This window comes from Notamacropus eugenii, chromosome 6, assembly GCF_028372415.1.
Source record: "Notamacropus eugenii isolate mMacEug1 chromosome 6, mMacEug1.pri_v2, whole genome shotgun sequence".
Classification (NCBI taxonomy): Eukaryota; Metazoa; Chordata; class Mammalia; order Diprotodontia; family Macropodidae; genus Notamacropus; species Notamacropus eugenii.
The window spans coordinates 14,706,203-14,721,611 of record NC_092877.1 but is presented as its reverse complement, the minus strand read 5'-3'; the positions used below and the strand labels follow the sequence as shown (position 1 = coordinate 14,721,611).

Below are 15,409 nucleotides of genomic sequence, written 5' to 3'. Positions count from 1 at the left end.
ATCTAAAATTAGAATGGATGTCTTGGAGCAACGGCTGGATGGCAAGGTGCTGAGGAGGTTCCTGCCCAGCAAGGAGATAGACCCTATCGCCCCTGGAATCCCAACTCTGACATTCCATGGTCCTTTGAGAGCTTTCTGGAACATACACATTTTCCCATTGTGGCAGCTTTGCTGGACCTATACAGAAATAAGAGGAATCAATCCACTGATGTTGGATCTTTTGGAAAACAAATAGCAGTTGCTGATTCTGAAGACTGTGATAAAGAAGCTAAAAGCACGTTCCATTTGTTTGCCAGAGCTAAAAATTAGACCGTGCATTCTGAATATGACAGTTTTCTTTTTTGCTGAAAGTTAAAATACTTTCTTTCTGCCTTTCTTATTTTTAGTGTTCTCTTTTTTGAGAGATTGCCAGATTGTTGCGTGATAAACTCAGCGCTCTGTTTTTGTCTCATGCTTGCTCTTTGGGAGCAGGAAGAGTGGACCTAGAAAGCAGGTAGAAGAAATAGTGTGAACTAATTTAGGAAAACCCTCACCCACCGCCAAACAAAATATCTCTCTACTGTGATATGGCTGTTGATGTGAAGCCTCTTTCTTCCCATGTATTACTTAACTAATCCATGTTTTTCGAGCCTATATGATTCTAGTGCGTGGCTTGCCATAGATCCTCCATCGGTGATGTACCCAGTGTGCTAGAAGCCTTTCTGTTGGGGTGTTGCTGCTGTCTTAAATAGGAGATCACATCAGTTGCTGTCCATTTATTAGATCCTGCTCTGACTGTAAGACTGGCACAGTTCCGTTTCTGGTGACACACATTCTTGTTAAAGTTGAGGTTTTTTTTTGGGGGGGGGGGCAATTCTCAAATATGGGTTACTATTGGTTTGTGTCACACCCTGTTTCTTATCTACCATGTGTCTTTTCATTGTCTTTTGGGTCACCTAGATTTTGAATCCTCTGAGATTTTTGTTTTTGTGACTTTCAGGCATGAGTATCACTGGGAAAATATGTTAAAAAGATGTGCTTTTTTTTTAAAATTAAAAACTTTTAACATTCATTTTCACAAAACTTTGGGTTCCAAATTTTCTCCCCATTTGTCCCCTCCCCCCACCCCAAAACACCGAGCATTCTAGTTGCCCCTATCACCAATCTGCCCTCTCTTCTATCATCCCTCCCTTTCCTTGTCCCCATCTTCTCTTTTGTGCTGTAGGGCCAGATAACTTTCTATACCCCATTACCTGTATTTCTTATTTCCTAGTAGCAAGAACAGTACTCGACAGTTGTTCCTAAAACTTTGAGTTCCAACCTCTCTTCATCTTTCCCTCCCCACCCATTCCCTTTGGAAGGCAAGCAATTCAATATAGGCCATATCTGTGTAGTTTTGCAAATGACTTTCATAATAGTCATGTTGTGTAAGACTATATTTCCCTCCATCCTATCCTGCCCCCCATTGCTTCTATTCTCTCTTTTGATCCTGTCCCTCCCCAAGAGTGTTGACTTCAAATTGCTCCCTCCTCCCATTATCCTCCCTTCCATTATCCCCACCCCCTGTGCTTATCCCTTTCACCCCCACTTTCCTGTATTGTAAGATAGGTTTTCATACCAAAATGAGTGTGCATTTTATTCCTTCCTTTAGTGGAATGTGATGAGAGTAAACTTCATGTTTTTCTCTCACCTCCCTTCTTTTTCCCTCCACTAAAAAGTCTTTTGCTTGCCTCTTTTATGAGAGAAAATTTTGCCCCATTCCATTTCTCCCTTTCTCCTCCCTATATATTTCTCTCACCACTTAATTTCGTTTTTTTAAGATATGATCCCATCCTATTCAATTCACTCTGTGCCCTCTGTCTCTGTGTGTGTGTGTGTAATCCCACTCACTACCCAGATACTGAAAAGTTTCAAGAATTACAAATATTTTCTTTCCATGTAGGAATATAAACAGTTCAACCTTAGTAAGTCCCTTATGACTTCTCTTTGCTGTTTACCTTTTCATGCTTCTCTTCATTCTTGTGTTTTAAAGTCAGATTTTCTTTTCAGCTCTGGTCTTTTCATCAAAAATGCTTGCAAGTCCCCAATTTCATTGAAAGACCATTTTTTCCCCTGAAGTATTATACTCAGTTTTGCTGGGGAGGTGATTCTTGGTTTTAGTGCTAGTTTCTTTGACTTCTGGAATATCCTATTCCATGCCCTTCGATCCCTTAATGTAGAAGCTGCTAGGTCTTGTGTTATCCTGATTGTATTTCCACAATACTCCAATTGTTTCTTTCTAGCTGCTTGCAATATTTTCTCCTTGACCTGGGAACTCTGGAATTTGGCCACAATGTTCCTAGGAGTTTCTCTTTTTGGATCTCTTTCAGGTGGTGATCAATGGATTCCTTGAGTGCTTATTTTGCCCTCTGGTTCTAGAATATCAGGGCAGTTTTCCTTGATAATTTCATGGAAGATAATGTCTAGGCTCTTTTTTTGATCATAGCTTTCAGGTAGTCCCATAATTTTTAAATTGTCTCTCCTGGATCTATTTTCCAGGTCAGTTGTTTTTCTAATGAGATATTTCACATTATCTTCCATTTTTTCATTCTTTTGGTTTTGTTTTGTGATTTCTTGGTTTCTCATAAAGTTATTAGCCTCCATCTGTTCCATTCTAATTTTGAAAGAACTATTTTCTTCCGTGAGCTTTTGAACCTCCTTTTCCCTTTGGCTAATTCTGCTTTTGAAAGCATTCTTCTCCTCATTGGCTTTTTGAACCTGTTTTGCCAATTGAGTTAGCCTATTTTTCAAGGTGTTATTTTCTTCAGCATTTTTTTGGGTCTCCTTTAGCAGGGTGCTGACCTGCTGTTCATGCTTTGACTGCATGTCTCTCATTGCTCTTCCCAGTTTTTCCTCCACCTCTCTTACTTGATTTTCAAAATCCTTTTTGAGCTCTTCCATGTCCTGAGCCCATGGTATATTTATTTTGGATGTGTGGGATACAGAAGCCTTGACTTCTGTGTCTTTCCCTGATGGTAAGCATTGTTCTTCCTCATCAGAAAGGAAGGGAGGAAATATCTGTTCACCAAGAAAGTAACCTTCTGTGGTCTTATTTTTTTCCCCTTTTCTGGGCATTTTCCCAGCCAGTGACTTGACCTCTGAGTTTTCTTTCCACACCCACTTTGCCTCCAGATCCGCCCAGCCAGCGCTTGGGGTCTGAGATTCAAATGCTGCTCCCAGACTCAGGGATTTTGGTGGGGGTGGGGCTGCTATTCAGTGTGAGACCAAGTTTAGCTGCTCTGGTTGGGGCAGGGCCGCCACAAGGGGCTCAGTTCCCTTAGGGGGGTTATGTGGAGACCTTCAACAATGGATCCGAGCTCCTGCCTGCTTGGGGAACCCTCGTCCATGGCTGCCTCTGCTGCTGCCTCCCGAGGGGGCCTGAGTTGTGGAGACACCCCGCTCCCCTCTCGGCAAGCTGAAAAGACTCTCTCACTGACCTGTGGGTGGAGGGACTCGTGTGGCCGCTGGAGATTCCGTCCCTGAAGCCTGCTCGGATCTGCTCCTCTTGGTGCCGCGTGGCCAAGGCAGGGCTGGGCTCTGCTCCGGGTCCGGTGCGCTACGGACCTTTCGTGTCAGGTTTTCAGGGCTCTCTGGCACAGAAATCTCATCTGCTCCGTTGTTCTGTGGCTTTTGCTGCTCCAGAATTTGTTGGGAGTTCTTCTTTACAGATATTTTATGGGCTGTGGGTTCGGAGCTAGCATATGTGTGTCTTTCAGCTCCGCCACCTTGGCTCCTCCCAAAAGATGTGCTTTTTAATCAAGGAGTAGCTTGAGGCCTCTGAAAATACTGCAGTCTAGATGGAGTGTTTCTTTCTCCTCCTTGATTACAGGCCCATTTGATTGTCTGTTCTCAGTATGTTTCCAAGACATATATACATACACACACATGCACATACATATGTATATACCCATACCCATACACATTATATAGGAATATATATGATTGGTTATATGTATGTATGTATTCAGATATGTATGTACACACTGATTGACTTCACATATATAAAATGCACATACATATGTGTATTTGTCTATGTCTGTCTGTCTATCTATCTGTCTATCTCTCCATCCTCAGTGAGTTACCCATTCAAATTGAATGTTACAATATGAACAATTTACATTTTTTATCTCAAACTATGTGAATTGCTGGGCTGATCTCTTTTGAGTGGCCATGGTTATCATTGAGGAGTGATAGTGATCCAGGGCTCAGTGCTATCTGGAAAATGCCATCAATTAATCAATAAGCATTTATTAAGCACTTACTGCGTATGTATCAGGCATTGACAGATGGAAGCAGGATAAGCCAATCTATCTATTAAAAACAAAGCCATCTAAAAAAACCCTTAGAATCTAACTATACACCTTGCCATAAAAATGTATGGATCATAACTCTCTTTTTTGGTAAAAATTACTCTCACTTGAGGTAAGAACCTTAAATTTTACATCAGAATCCAATCATGCACTTCAAACTGGGCCTCTTGCTTGTGTATAGTGTCTATTTGGTATTTTGAATATTATTGGCTAGTAGATGATTTAGTGAAATTGTGTTCTTGGTGAAAGGGTCAAATGAACTCTTCTTTCTTCCCCAGAGCTGCTGCTGCTTCCAGGAGAGGTAGAAGAGGAGGTACATTTCTCTGTCTCAGGCTATGTTCCTTCTTTCGATCAAAATTCTCACCCTGAACCAAAGACTTGGCCAACAGAACAGCTGGCATACGAGCATTTGGAGGAGGTATTCTTCCCTGCAGCCCATTCACTTCTCTCTCCCACAGGATCAAATACAGGGCACGGCATGGGGTGAGGAGGGGCTGGAATGGGACTCTTAGGCATTGCAAGGATTCTGGGGTTACTATTTTTTTTCCCGTGTCACTGAATGAACTTGAAGGTTTTTACATTTTTCCTCCATCTTTATGGATGCTTAAAATTAAAGTTGCTTCATCATGAGTCCTTGTCACTGCCATTCATAATCAACTTATTTATTTCTTTTGGAACATTTAGTGCAATTATGCTCTTTGGCAGGATTGATTTTCACATTGTGCTCTGAGTCAGTCCTACCTGGACACTCTCCAACAGGAAGGACAATTTCCTTGCCCACCGTTAGTTTCATCTGGTCACTTTTTGCCCATGGTTGCATTTTGCAGTTCCAGCAAAACTTTGCCATTGCAGATCTTGTATTTTCAAAGTTATTTGTCTGAGGTCATTATATGTCTTAGAAAACAGTACCCCTAGAGGAGCCATTTTTTTCCTTGGGTTCAAGAAAGTTCTTGACCTCTATTCACCTCTCATGTTGATGGGTGGGAGGCGAAAGACTTTGTCACAAGGCATTTATTTGGCAAAGCTGGTATAGAAGAAAGAGGGCAGAATTTGAAGTCAGTGGACTTGGGTTTGAGTCCTGGCCATATTCCTGATTAGCATGGATAACCAGGAGACCTTTGGCGAGTCACTTTCCTTCTGTGGCTTCAGACTCCTTGTCTGAACATGGAGGCATTGCATTAGAGATCTCTGAGGTTGCTCCCAACTTTCAATCTCTGAAACTGGGTTCCTAAGGTTTCCTTAATTACTTGGTTTCTTAAAAATATCCCAGAAGCATTTCTTGATTGTAGGAGGTATGTGGTCATTGAGAATTTAACTGTGAAACCTTTAAAAAAAATCTCCTCTACAAACTGGTGTACAGTTGATGTGAAGAGTTTGTATTATGAAGTCTTCCAGCTGGAGGCAGTCAATGTATCAGAATTTAAGATTGACCTTTCCTCTTGAAACTTTTGTCTCACTGCAGTCACGTGGGAGGGACTAGTATGTTTTGGCCTTCTATCACACTGTTAAGATGGTTGACAGACCAACTGGTAGGAACAGCCTCCTTTAAGTATGATTTTTTAATTAAGAATTTCCTGCCTTTCCCAAATGCAAGAAGCTCAGATTACAAGGTTGTTTCCATCAGGATTCCATTTATTTTACAGGTTGTCCCTCTTTCTTGATTTGAAGCATGATTACAAAATTTATTAGAGCAGTACGTGGTTGTAGCACCTGACAGAGTTTGACAATTGTTATTAAATGATTTGGGTTTTTGAGCAAAAAAAGATGAACTCTTTCTGGAGCCCTTTAGACAGATGACAAAATGCTAGCTAAATTCTATACCTATACCATCGTCTTTTGAAAGAAACTTCTGGGAAAAGTAAGATAACATGGATAACACTCCCATTAGCAGCATAGTGAGGTGGGGGCTATGAGTGTCAAGACCCATATTTGAGTCCTGGGGTATGATGGGAAAAATCATTTAACTCCTCTGACCCTGTGTTTCCTCATCTATAAAATGAGAATTATAATAATGTCTCTCTTTGTGTATAATACATACATGCATACACATGTATATGTGTACATAGATTGTGCATGTATGTACATGTGCATTTATAAACTTTCAGGTTTGCAGGGCGACTTTCTTACAGCACTTCTCTTTATAAATGTCTTGCTGGATTTATGAAGATGGAGGGCTATAAGGTGTTTTGTAATCACAAAGTGCTGTGTAAATGTGAGTTGTAATTAGTTTTATTATTATTGACACACTTGAGGCCTGTGGGCAGATATATCTAGATGAAGGCTCTATCATAAGGCCTGTGTTGAATTTTTTGTTCCTTAACACTGAGGAGCTGCCTTGTGATTGCTAGGGAGGAAGCCTTTTTAGATCTACAACAGTTCCACTGACTGTTCCCACATTTACCAATTCTGCCCTTTCTCCTTTAGAACTTACCACCTTTTTCTGGTGCTTCACATTGTGTGCGAAAGAACGCCAGGATTTATTAGTTCTCACTGCTAGAATTACAGAAATGGGGTAGTTAGAAGTTCTGAGGATGTTAAATGCGGTAGAAGCCCCACCTCATTCTCTCTGATTTCATGTTCCAAAAGAAAAAAATGATGTAAATCTCTCTAGAATGAGGTAAACCTTTCCTCCATTTTGGTAATATCCCTTGGCATGATGGGCAGAATGATTTGCATATAGATGTACTATCCAACTGATCCTGCTAAATATTGGGAAAGGGAGGACAAATCCATAACCCCCTTTCAGAGATGTAAAAGCAGAACTCTAGGAATCACTCAGTAATGTGTACTTAGTGAGTAGCTGCTCTCTGGTGGCCACTGTGCTAGGCATGGAGGGGACAAAGCGAGAGAATGAAACGGTCCCTACCCTCCTGCAGCTCACAGTCCAGTGGAGGAGGCAACAACTATGGTTAGATAGGGACACCATAAATAGGAGGTGAATAAACACAGACATATCCAGGGCAGTTAAACGTAAGGCCTTTGGGGAGGGAGGTCACTGTTAGTTGTGGAGGGTAGGGCTCAGAAAAGGCTTCATTCAGAAGACAGTATAAGAGGCTGAAAAGACTTTATGAAGCAGAGGGTAGGAGGGAAGGTATTCTAGGCACAGTTGGTTGATTTATTCCGGGTAGTCCTTCGAAGGCATGGAAATGGGAGATGCAGTGTTATACATGATAACTAGAGAGACGGCAGAGTGTGGGAGGGGGATTGATGTCCATTGAGGCTGCAAATATGAGTTGGGGCCAGGTTGTATGGGGCTTTAAAAGCCACAGAGGATTTTATATTTTAACCTCAAGGGAATAGGAAGCCACTGAATTTGATTGAACAGGAGAATTACCTGGTCAAATTTGTGCTCAAAGAAAATTACTTTGGCAGCGTCATGTAGGATGGATCGGAGTAGGAGTGGCATGGGGAGGCCTGCTCTATTTTTTAAATTTTTTAGTAACTGTTTTTGTATTTATTTAGTATTTAATTTTTCCCCAGTTACATGTAGAAACAATTTTTAACATTTATTTTTTAAAATTTTGAGTTCCAAATTCTCTGCCTCCCTTGCCCTCCCTGCCATTGAGAAGGCAAGCAATTCCATGTAGGTAATACATGTTTAGTCATGCAAAAATATCCGTAATAGTCATGTTGTAAAAGAAAACATAGACAAAAATAACTCAAGAAAAATAAAATTTAAAAAAGTCTGCTTCATTCTGTATTCAGACATCATCAGTTCTTTTTCTAGGGATCAATAGCATTTTTCATCCTAAGTCCTTCAGAATTGTCATGGATCATTATATTGTGGAGGATAGCTAAGTCATTCACAGCTTACGATCTTAGGATATTTGCTGTTGCTTTGTACATAATACATTTTACTTTACATCAGCCCATGCAAGTCTTTTCAAGTTTGTCTGAGAGCATCCTGCTCATCATTTCTTAAAGTACAGTAGTATTCGATCTCAGTTACATAGTACAACTTGCTCAGCCATTTCCATTGATGGGTATCCCCTCAATTTCTAATTCTTTACCTCCAGAAAAGAGCTGCTATCAATATTTTTGTACATATAGGTCCTTTTCCTTTTTTTTAGAATCTCTTTTGGGATATGGACCTAGTAGTGCTATTGCTAGGTCAAAGGGTATGCATGGTTTTATAGCCCTTTGGGCGTAGTTCCAGTTTGCTCTATAGAATGGTTGAATTAGCTTACAACTCTGCCAGCAGTACATTAGTGTCTCATTTTTCCCACATCCCCTCCAACATATGTCATTTGCCTTTTCTTTGCTATTAGCCAGTCTAATGGTATGAGGTAGTATCTCAGAATTGTTTGAATCCTCCTCCTCCTCCTCCTCCTCCTCCTCCTCCCTCTCCTCCCTCTCTCTCTCTCTCTGTTTAATGGAGAGGAGGACATGTTGTCATATATAAACTGCTTAGGGGCAGGGATTGTTTCATTTGTAAGCTTTTTAGTGCTATTATGTAAATGTTGGCTATTATTATTAATTTCTGTCTTTGTATCCCTAGTGCTTAGTAAAGTTCTTAATAAAGTTAGAGTAGGTACCTAACAGTTACTTTCTGTCTAATTTTGAAGAACTCATTCAGCCTTTGCTTGAATTTTGGTATGATTCAGTTTTGTTCCTGATTTTAGCTTGAGGTTTTCGATATATGCATTTTACCATTAAAGTCAGACAGTCTTCAGAAATCTTATGTTCTCTATTTGTATCTTGCTGTTGTGTTCCAAGTCATCTGAGAACATTCAACCAGCTTTATTGGGCAAAAAAGAGTTCACCTCAGGGAGGTGAAAATTGCATGCTTTTAATTCAAAAGCAAGGGAAGAAAGGGAATCTGTCAAGGATAAAGAGGAGGAGCTCTTTGGTGTACTTTAATATTAGTAATCATTTCTGTGTAAAGACTGCTTTGCCTGTTCTCAGTAGACTTTTAAAGTTCTCATCTCCAAATAGTGTATTTATACCATTTCTCTGCAAAATAACCTACAGCTACATTCTGCTGTTATTGATAGGAGCATTAAGTTCTTTTCCCTTAATTTGGATGTATGGTCCTGTGAATGAAAATGATTCTTTCCTTAACACCCGCTCTGTTAGAGTAAGTCACATGGGCAATTCTAGGAAAACTGGCAGTTTTTCTAATAGTGCACAAATTCTGTTCCCGAAGAGTGCACAAAAAAGATTTCAATTAGATCTGAAATTAGACACCTGAAATCCACATATTTCTCTCAGCTCCTTAGGCAAAAATAGCAAGTTAATAACTTGGTTTGCAGGTTTTTTTTGTTGTTGTTGTTCACTGGCAGGGGATTCAGTGTTCTATTGTGTAAATCCTTCCCTTTGAAATAAATTAGAGTGTCAGTTTGCAGTTTAAAGGTGCATTCTCCCTACGTAGGACATTGGAACAAACTAAAACCTGAAAGAAGGAGAACTCCCAAAGCATTCCTCAGAAGAGACACAACTGCATTGGATCATAAAAGTTTTCACTAGGGATGCCACAGGGGCTGTAGACTGCATGTTACATTTATATCCAGTTTCACTTTGAATTTATATCTGTATCTCTAAACATACATCCACACATATGTGCATACATATACATCCTTTCGGGGTCAGAATTTTAATTCCTTCATTTGCATATTCACAAAAATAATTAAAATGAAGATTGTTCGATAATTTTTTTTCAGTATGTGTTGGTATGTGTCCGGTATATATCTAATACACCTAATACTGGTAAGAAAAGAGAAAATGGGGCATCTCGTTGTAGTTTTAGCCGTTGTTCAGAGAAAATGTCACACTGATCAAGTATATTATTTCCTCAAAATATAGTTGTTTTATTTGATGCCTCTTGTCTTTGCATCATCGTTCTTTCAAACCCTCGCTAAGCTCCAGCTGGAGCCCTTCCCTGTGACAAAGAAAAATGTTGAGAAAAATATCCTCTGCAAAAGGTGATCAGTTTTTAATCCTCAGTGCTCTGTTCTTGGCTTTTTTTGCTGTAAAGGGGAAGATGTTTCACTGATTTCTGTGACTTCACTTAGCATTTGACTTCATTTTTATTTATCTCTTCATTTACATTTTTATAGCATATTATTCTCCTGGTTTTGTTTATAACATTCTGCATCAGTTCATATAAATCTTTCCATATTTTTCTGAGTTCTTCCTATTAACCAATTCTTACTACTCAATAATATCCCATCATATTATAAACCATTATATTTTGAAGCATTTTTCGGTTTTTCTAGGTTTTGGCTCCCACAAAACACACTGCTATGATATTTGATAAACAATGGCTCTTTCTTTCTGTCTTTGTCTTCCTCAAGGTAGTTGGGTCATTGGGGCAAGTGGTAGGAACGTCTAGTCACTTATTGTATAATTCCCAGTTGGTATCCAGAATGAATGGGATAATCTGTAGCTCTCATAAGAGGCTGTTTGTGTTTAACGAAGGAAGATATTCTTGCAATTTAGCATAGCTTTTCCTTAACAAGTGTTTTCTTAAAAGGACGTATTGGCTTTGGTACACTGTCCAGCAGTTTTGACTTCCACAGTTAAACTTGCTTAAAAACTACTGAGTGTCATATTTTGGCACAGAAATATGATAATCTATGACTGTTCTTGGCGGCTTGCTTTTTAATTTCATCCTTTAATTGATTGCCCAGGAAATTAATCTAGCAACAGTTGCTGTTAATGACTCTTCTTTCTAAGTGGAGAAAACATTTACAGTTCTTAGAGTAATATCAGCTTTCAGGGTGTGAGAATAATCCTTCTTCTAGAGTTCTATTTATTGACTTGCCACAAATAATCCTTGCTTTTGGTATGATCAACACTATATAACTGATGGGGAAAGCCATGTGGTCCAAGAAAGAAATATTTAAATGTTAGAATGAAAATATTGAAGGGAATGCAGGTACTGCTTCTATTTAAAAAGAGGGTGCTCCTGTCTGACAGCAAGAAGGACCAATTGTGATCTGACCCCCTGTGTGTTTTAGCCAGCTTAGGAGTAGCTATTGATCTATTGCCATGTGATCAGTTTGTGACGAGAATGGTGTACAGAGAAGGCCAAAATGAATGGGCCCTTCATCAGTCAGTTTGATTTCCTGGTTTCTTTCCTGTATAGAGCTGAAGACTTAAAGAGGATAGAGAAGTCACAGAGCCTTTTGTAAAACACCTTGTCCTGGGCACCAAGAGATATTGGAGCAGGTCTTGACTTTGCTTGTAAAAGGTTCTGTAACCCTGGGCAAGTTGTTTTCTTCCTTTGAGTCTCAGTTTTCTCATCTGTAGCATGAAAGCATTGAATTGACTGGCATCTTACGTTGCTTTTAGGTTTAATGATCTGATATTACAGTATTACTGTTTTGTGGCAGGTGATGGGAATACCACTATGTTAAGAAAGAAACTTTTTTTTTTTTTTTACAAAGATCCATTGCATTGTCCTTGTCCATGCTCTGTAGGTGGCTCTGGCAGAGAAACCTGGCCTCCCCTTGGATGGTTTCCTGAGGGCAGGTTGATGATTTACAATGTTGTACAACTAAGTCCTGAACTTCTGTTTTAATGGGGGCTGCCTTTTTGAATACCTGGTGTGGAGGAGGAAGGAAACTGCCCTTTTTATGACTTTTCAATATTAGTTCCACCCAGTCATTTTTGAGCCAGATACTTTTCTTTTAAGCTACTCCAGAGCTGACTTGGCGATTGCCAGGTGTACACAGTAGCTCTTGAAGATGATTCTGTCGCATGTTGTCGTTGTGCACTCTTACATGAACTGTAGCACAACACATTGCCTGTCCTCATTCTAGACCTGCACACAGGGTGCTGATCCTTCATTGTGTTACCCACAGTACACATGGGCCTTTGTAAAGAGCCAGGGAGAAGATGAAGCTGAGGAGAGTTGAAGCAGGGTCTTTCTGGTCATTACTGAGAACATTTTTTTATCCGGTATCTTAAGTATCTTATTAAGTATGTAAAATATACATATATATATATATATATATATATATATATGCACTTATTAGTATCTTATTAAGCATGTCTTTAAAGATCATGAATCATGAATGAGGAAGGATAATTTATTACACTTCTTTTCAGCAACCATTATTGTCTGCATAAAACCCCTGAACCTCTAGCTTATCCATGTTTTGGGTATAGGGAAAAGGGCATCTGGACCTTGTAATCAGCTGTGATTGGAGTTTCCCAGTTAGTGCTTTTATCTCTCCAGTGGGTATAGCTACTATCTGAGGATGTGTAATATGTCCATACATAGAATGCCCTGTATCCATTCTTAAAAAATGCCTTTCATTGAGACAAGTCATTTTTGGGTGTTTGCCAAAGAACAGTTTAGACTTACTATGAGCCGAAGGCATATATGCTTACAATTTAGAATAAATTTTAATCTTTCCATAGCCCTGCAGCCTTGTTACTAAGACTGGTAAAAATGGAATGGATTTAGGCAGGAGAGACTTTCTGATTCTTTGCCTGGAGCCAAATTAGTTAATGATATTCATTCAGATGCAGTATAGTACAAATGGGGCCTATTAAGAGGCTTAAATTAGGTCAAATTGAATAATTGAATTTATTCTTTTACTTAAAAACAGCTTAATTAGTTGAGAGTGCTGACATCTAAAAAAGTTTAATTAAATATTAATACATAGTATATGTTTTCAACTTTTTTTATCTTCCTTTAACATCATTTCTGCATATGAAACATGTCTCTCTTTCCCCCGTCTTATCTCAGGTACCTGGGGATGAAGTTGAGCCGTTCTCCCTTGATGAAGATTTTGACTATGACAGCGTGGTGCTGACCCCAAAGTTCTCTAGTGCAGACATCAAAGCGATTAGAGAAATGTCCAGCCAAAGCAGACTGAATCCTGACCTGGAGACCCGAGAGCCAGAGAACTGATTTGGAAGAATTCTTGTTCTTATCAAGTAACTTTAAAATAAAAGGCAAACCAGCTGCTGTATGTTATGAACTGTAGTAAGTGTGTGTGCGCACGTGTGTGTGCGTGTGCGTGTGTGTGTGTGTGCGCATGTCCCCATTCCCATCCAGTAGAATGTAAAGTCCTCAAGGCCAGGGATTGTGTTATTTTTGTCTTTACCACCCCAGGATCTAGCACAATACCTGGCATAGCAGGTATTTAATGTTTGTTGAATTGAAAAGCATATGCAACCAAGTGTGTGGGAATATTTAAAGAATGAGTCCCTGCTGTCGGGGGATTCTGAGAAGGAAAGGGGGAGTACAGGAGGATGAGGAGAGAGAAGACCCAGAGAGAGAGGAGGAGGTGGTGGATAAAGCAGGAGAAGAAACAGAGGAAGACAGATGCATACAGAAACATGCGGTGCGTGTGTGCACACACAAAGAAACAGACAGACACACACAGAGACAGAGAAAGAAAGACAGAGACAAACGCAGAGACAGAAACACACACACAGAGAATGAGAATCTGAATCACTGCAGTACCTGAGTGTCTGGAGTTGGGTGAGATTTTGGGAGCATTAATTATGAGATATTTGTGTATGATATTCATGATGTTATTGTGTGCTTGTGTTGTTATTTGAGAATTTAAAAAATCAAAGTGTAGTCATTAAGTGGCTAGCACATTTCTGCTCTGAGAAGTGAAATGGAAATTATGAGAACTCTGTTTTCAGGAAGCTTATAATATACTTAGGGAGTCAAGAAATATACGTATAAAACCATTGTAGAAAGTGACAATGTCTGATCAGTCATTACTATATAAACGTTTACTAAGCCCCTAAACCCCTGTTATGTGCCAGGCACTATGTTAGATATTGAAGGCATAAATATAAGAAGTTGTGTCAAGTAAGAACACAGAGAGAGATTTGAGATACTAGTCCAGGGGTGGGGAACCTGTGGCCCTCTAGGTCCTCAAGTGCAGCTTTTTGACTGAATCCAGACTTCATAGAACAAATCTTCTTGATAAAAGGATTTGTTCTGTCAAACTGTTCTGTTCCTCACCCCTGCTCTAGTCCTCACCAGAGGCAATTGCTGGCCCATTGCTCTGGGCCTGGATCCAGAAATACCCAAGCTGAAACCCAACTTTGTGCTTTTGCTAGCTGTGCGACCCTTGGCATGTTTCTTCACCTCTGGTGCCTCAGTTTCCTCAACCATATAATGAGTATACTAGCAGCACCAACGGCCAGGGTTGTGAGGATTCAGTAAGATAATTTTTGTAAAGTACCTAGCCTTGTATCATAGTAGATGCTTGGTAGTGCTTATTCTTTTTTCTTTCCCCCTCTCCCACTGTGCCCACATTGCTGGAGGACCTGAGAGACAGTGCAGTATAGTGTGAACAGTGCAGGATTTAAAGTCAGGGTCTGACTGGGATTCAAGCTCCATCTCCCAAGTCCTTTCTTGTCACTGGGCACTGGGTTCTTTGAACTTAACTTCCTGGCTATAGGACCGATACTCTATCTGCTGTACCACCTAGCTGCCCCATAAGAATTTTCGCTAGACCTGTTGTTTCTTTAGTGTACTTCACTTTGAGTAAGGAGATTCCCTTCCACAATGATGTTCATCAACTGCTCTGCAATAAGGGTTTAGAGAGTTGCCTGGGGTCCTGGGAGGTCCAGTACTCACTCAGGGCCACCTGGCCAGTTTGTGTCAAGGGTAGATTCAAACCCAGGGAGTCCTGATGCCAAGGCTGCCCCTCCAGTCACTTGGCTATACTGTCTTTGTGTTAATAGAAGGAACAAGGTCATAGTATTTTGTGCGCTCTCCCTCTGTCTCTCTCTCCTTCTTTCTCTCTCTCCCTCTTTCCCTCTTTCCCTCTCTCCCTCTTTCCCTCTCTCTGTCCCTCTCCCTCTCTCCCTCACTCTCTCCCCTCTCCCTTCCTCCCCCCTCCCTCCCTCCCTCTCTCTCTCTCTCTCTCTCTCTCTTTTTTTCTCTCTGTATTGGGAACATTTCTATATAGACAACTCTATTACTTGGCATAGCAGTTGGCAAGGGAAACTTTGTCTGTGGGACTACATATATATTGGAACTCTTTCCCATTTCCCAGCTTCTTTCTTCCTGGTATGTTTTGATGCATTTCTGTATTTGTAATAGCCATGCCTGATGACCTCCCTTGATTTCCCTATAATCATCTTGCTAAATTAAAATT

The 15,409-nt window shown here is 40.2% G+C and overlaps 1 protein-coding gene across 20 annotated transcripts in view; it reads left to right on the top strand.

Annotated features, from left to right (window-relative positions):
- Nucleotides 1–13,257, top strand: part of IFTAP (intraflagellar transport associated protein) — a 90,343-nt gene extending 77,086 nt beyond the window's left edge. For 18 of the 20 annotated variants that reach the window (XM_072619093.1, XM_072619109.1, XM_072619092.1 and 15 more), the window contains 2 exons: nt 4,607–4,746; nt 13,027–13,257. In XM_072619093.1, the coding sequence (XP_072475194.1) occupies nt 4,607–4,746; nt 13,027–13,191 (305 nt within the window). In that variant the 3' untranslated portion in view covers nt 13,192–13,257. Of the gene's footprint in view, nt 1–4,606; nt 4,812–13,026 lie in introns of all 20 variants that reach the window. The other 2 variants (XM_072619113.1, XM_072619102.1) reach the window with 1 other exon arrangement.
- Nucleotides 13,258–15,409: the final 2,152 nt, after the last annotated feature.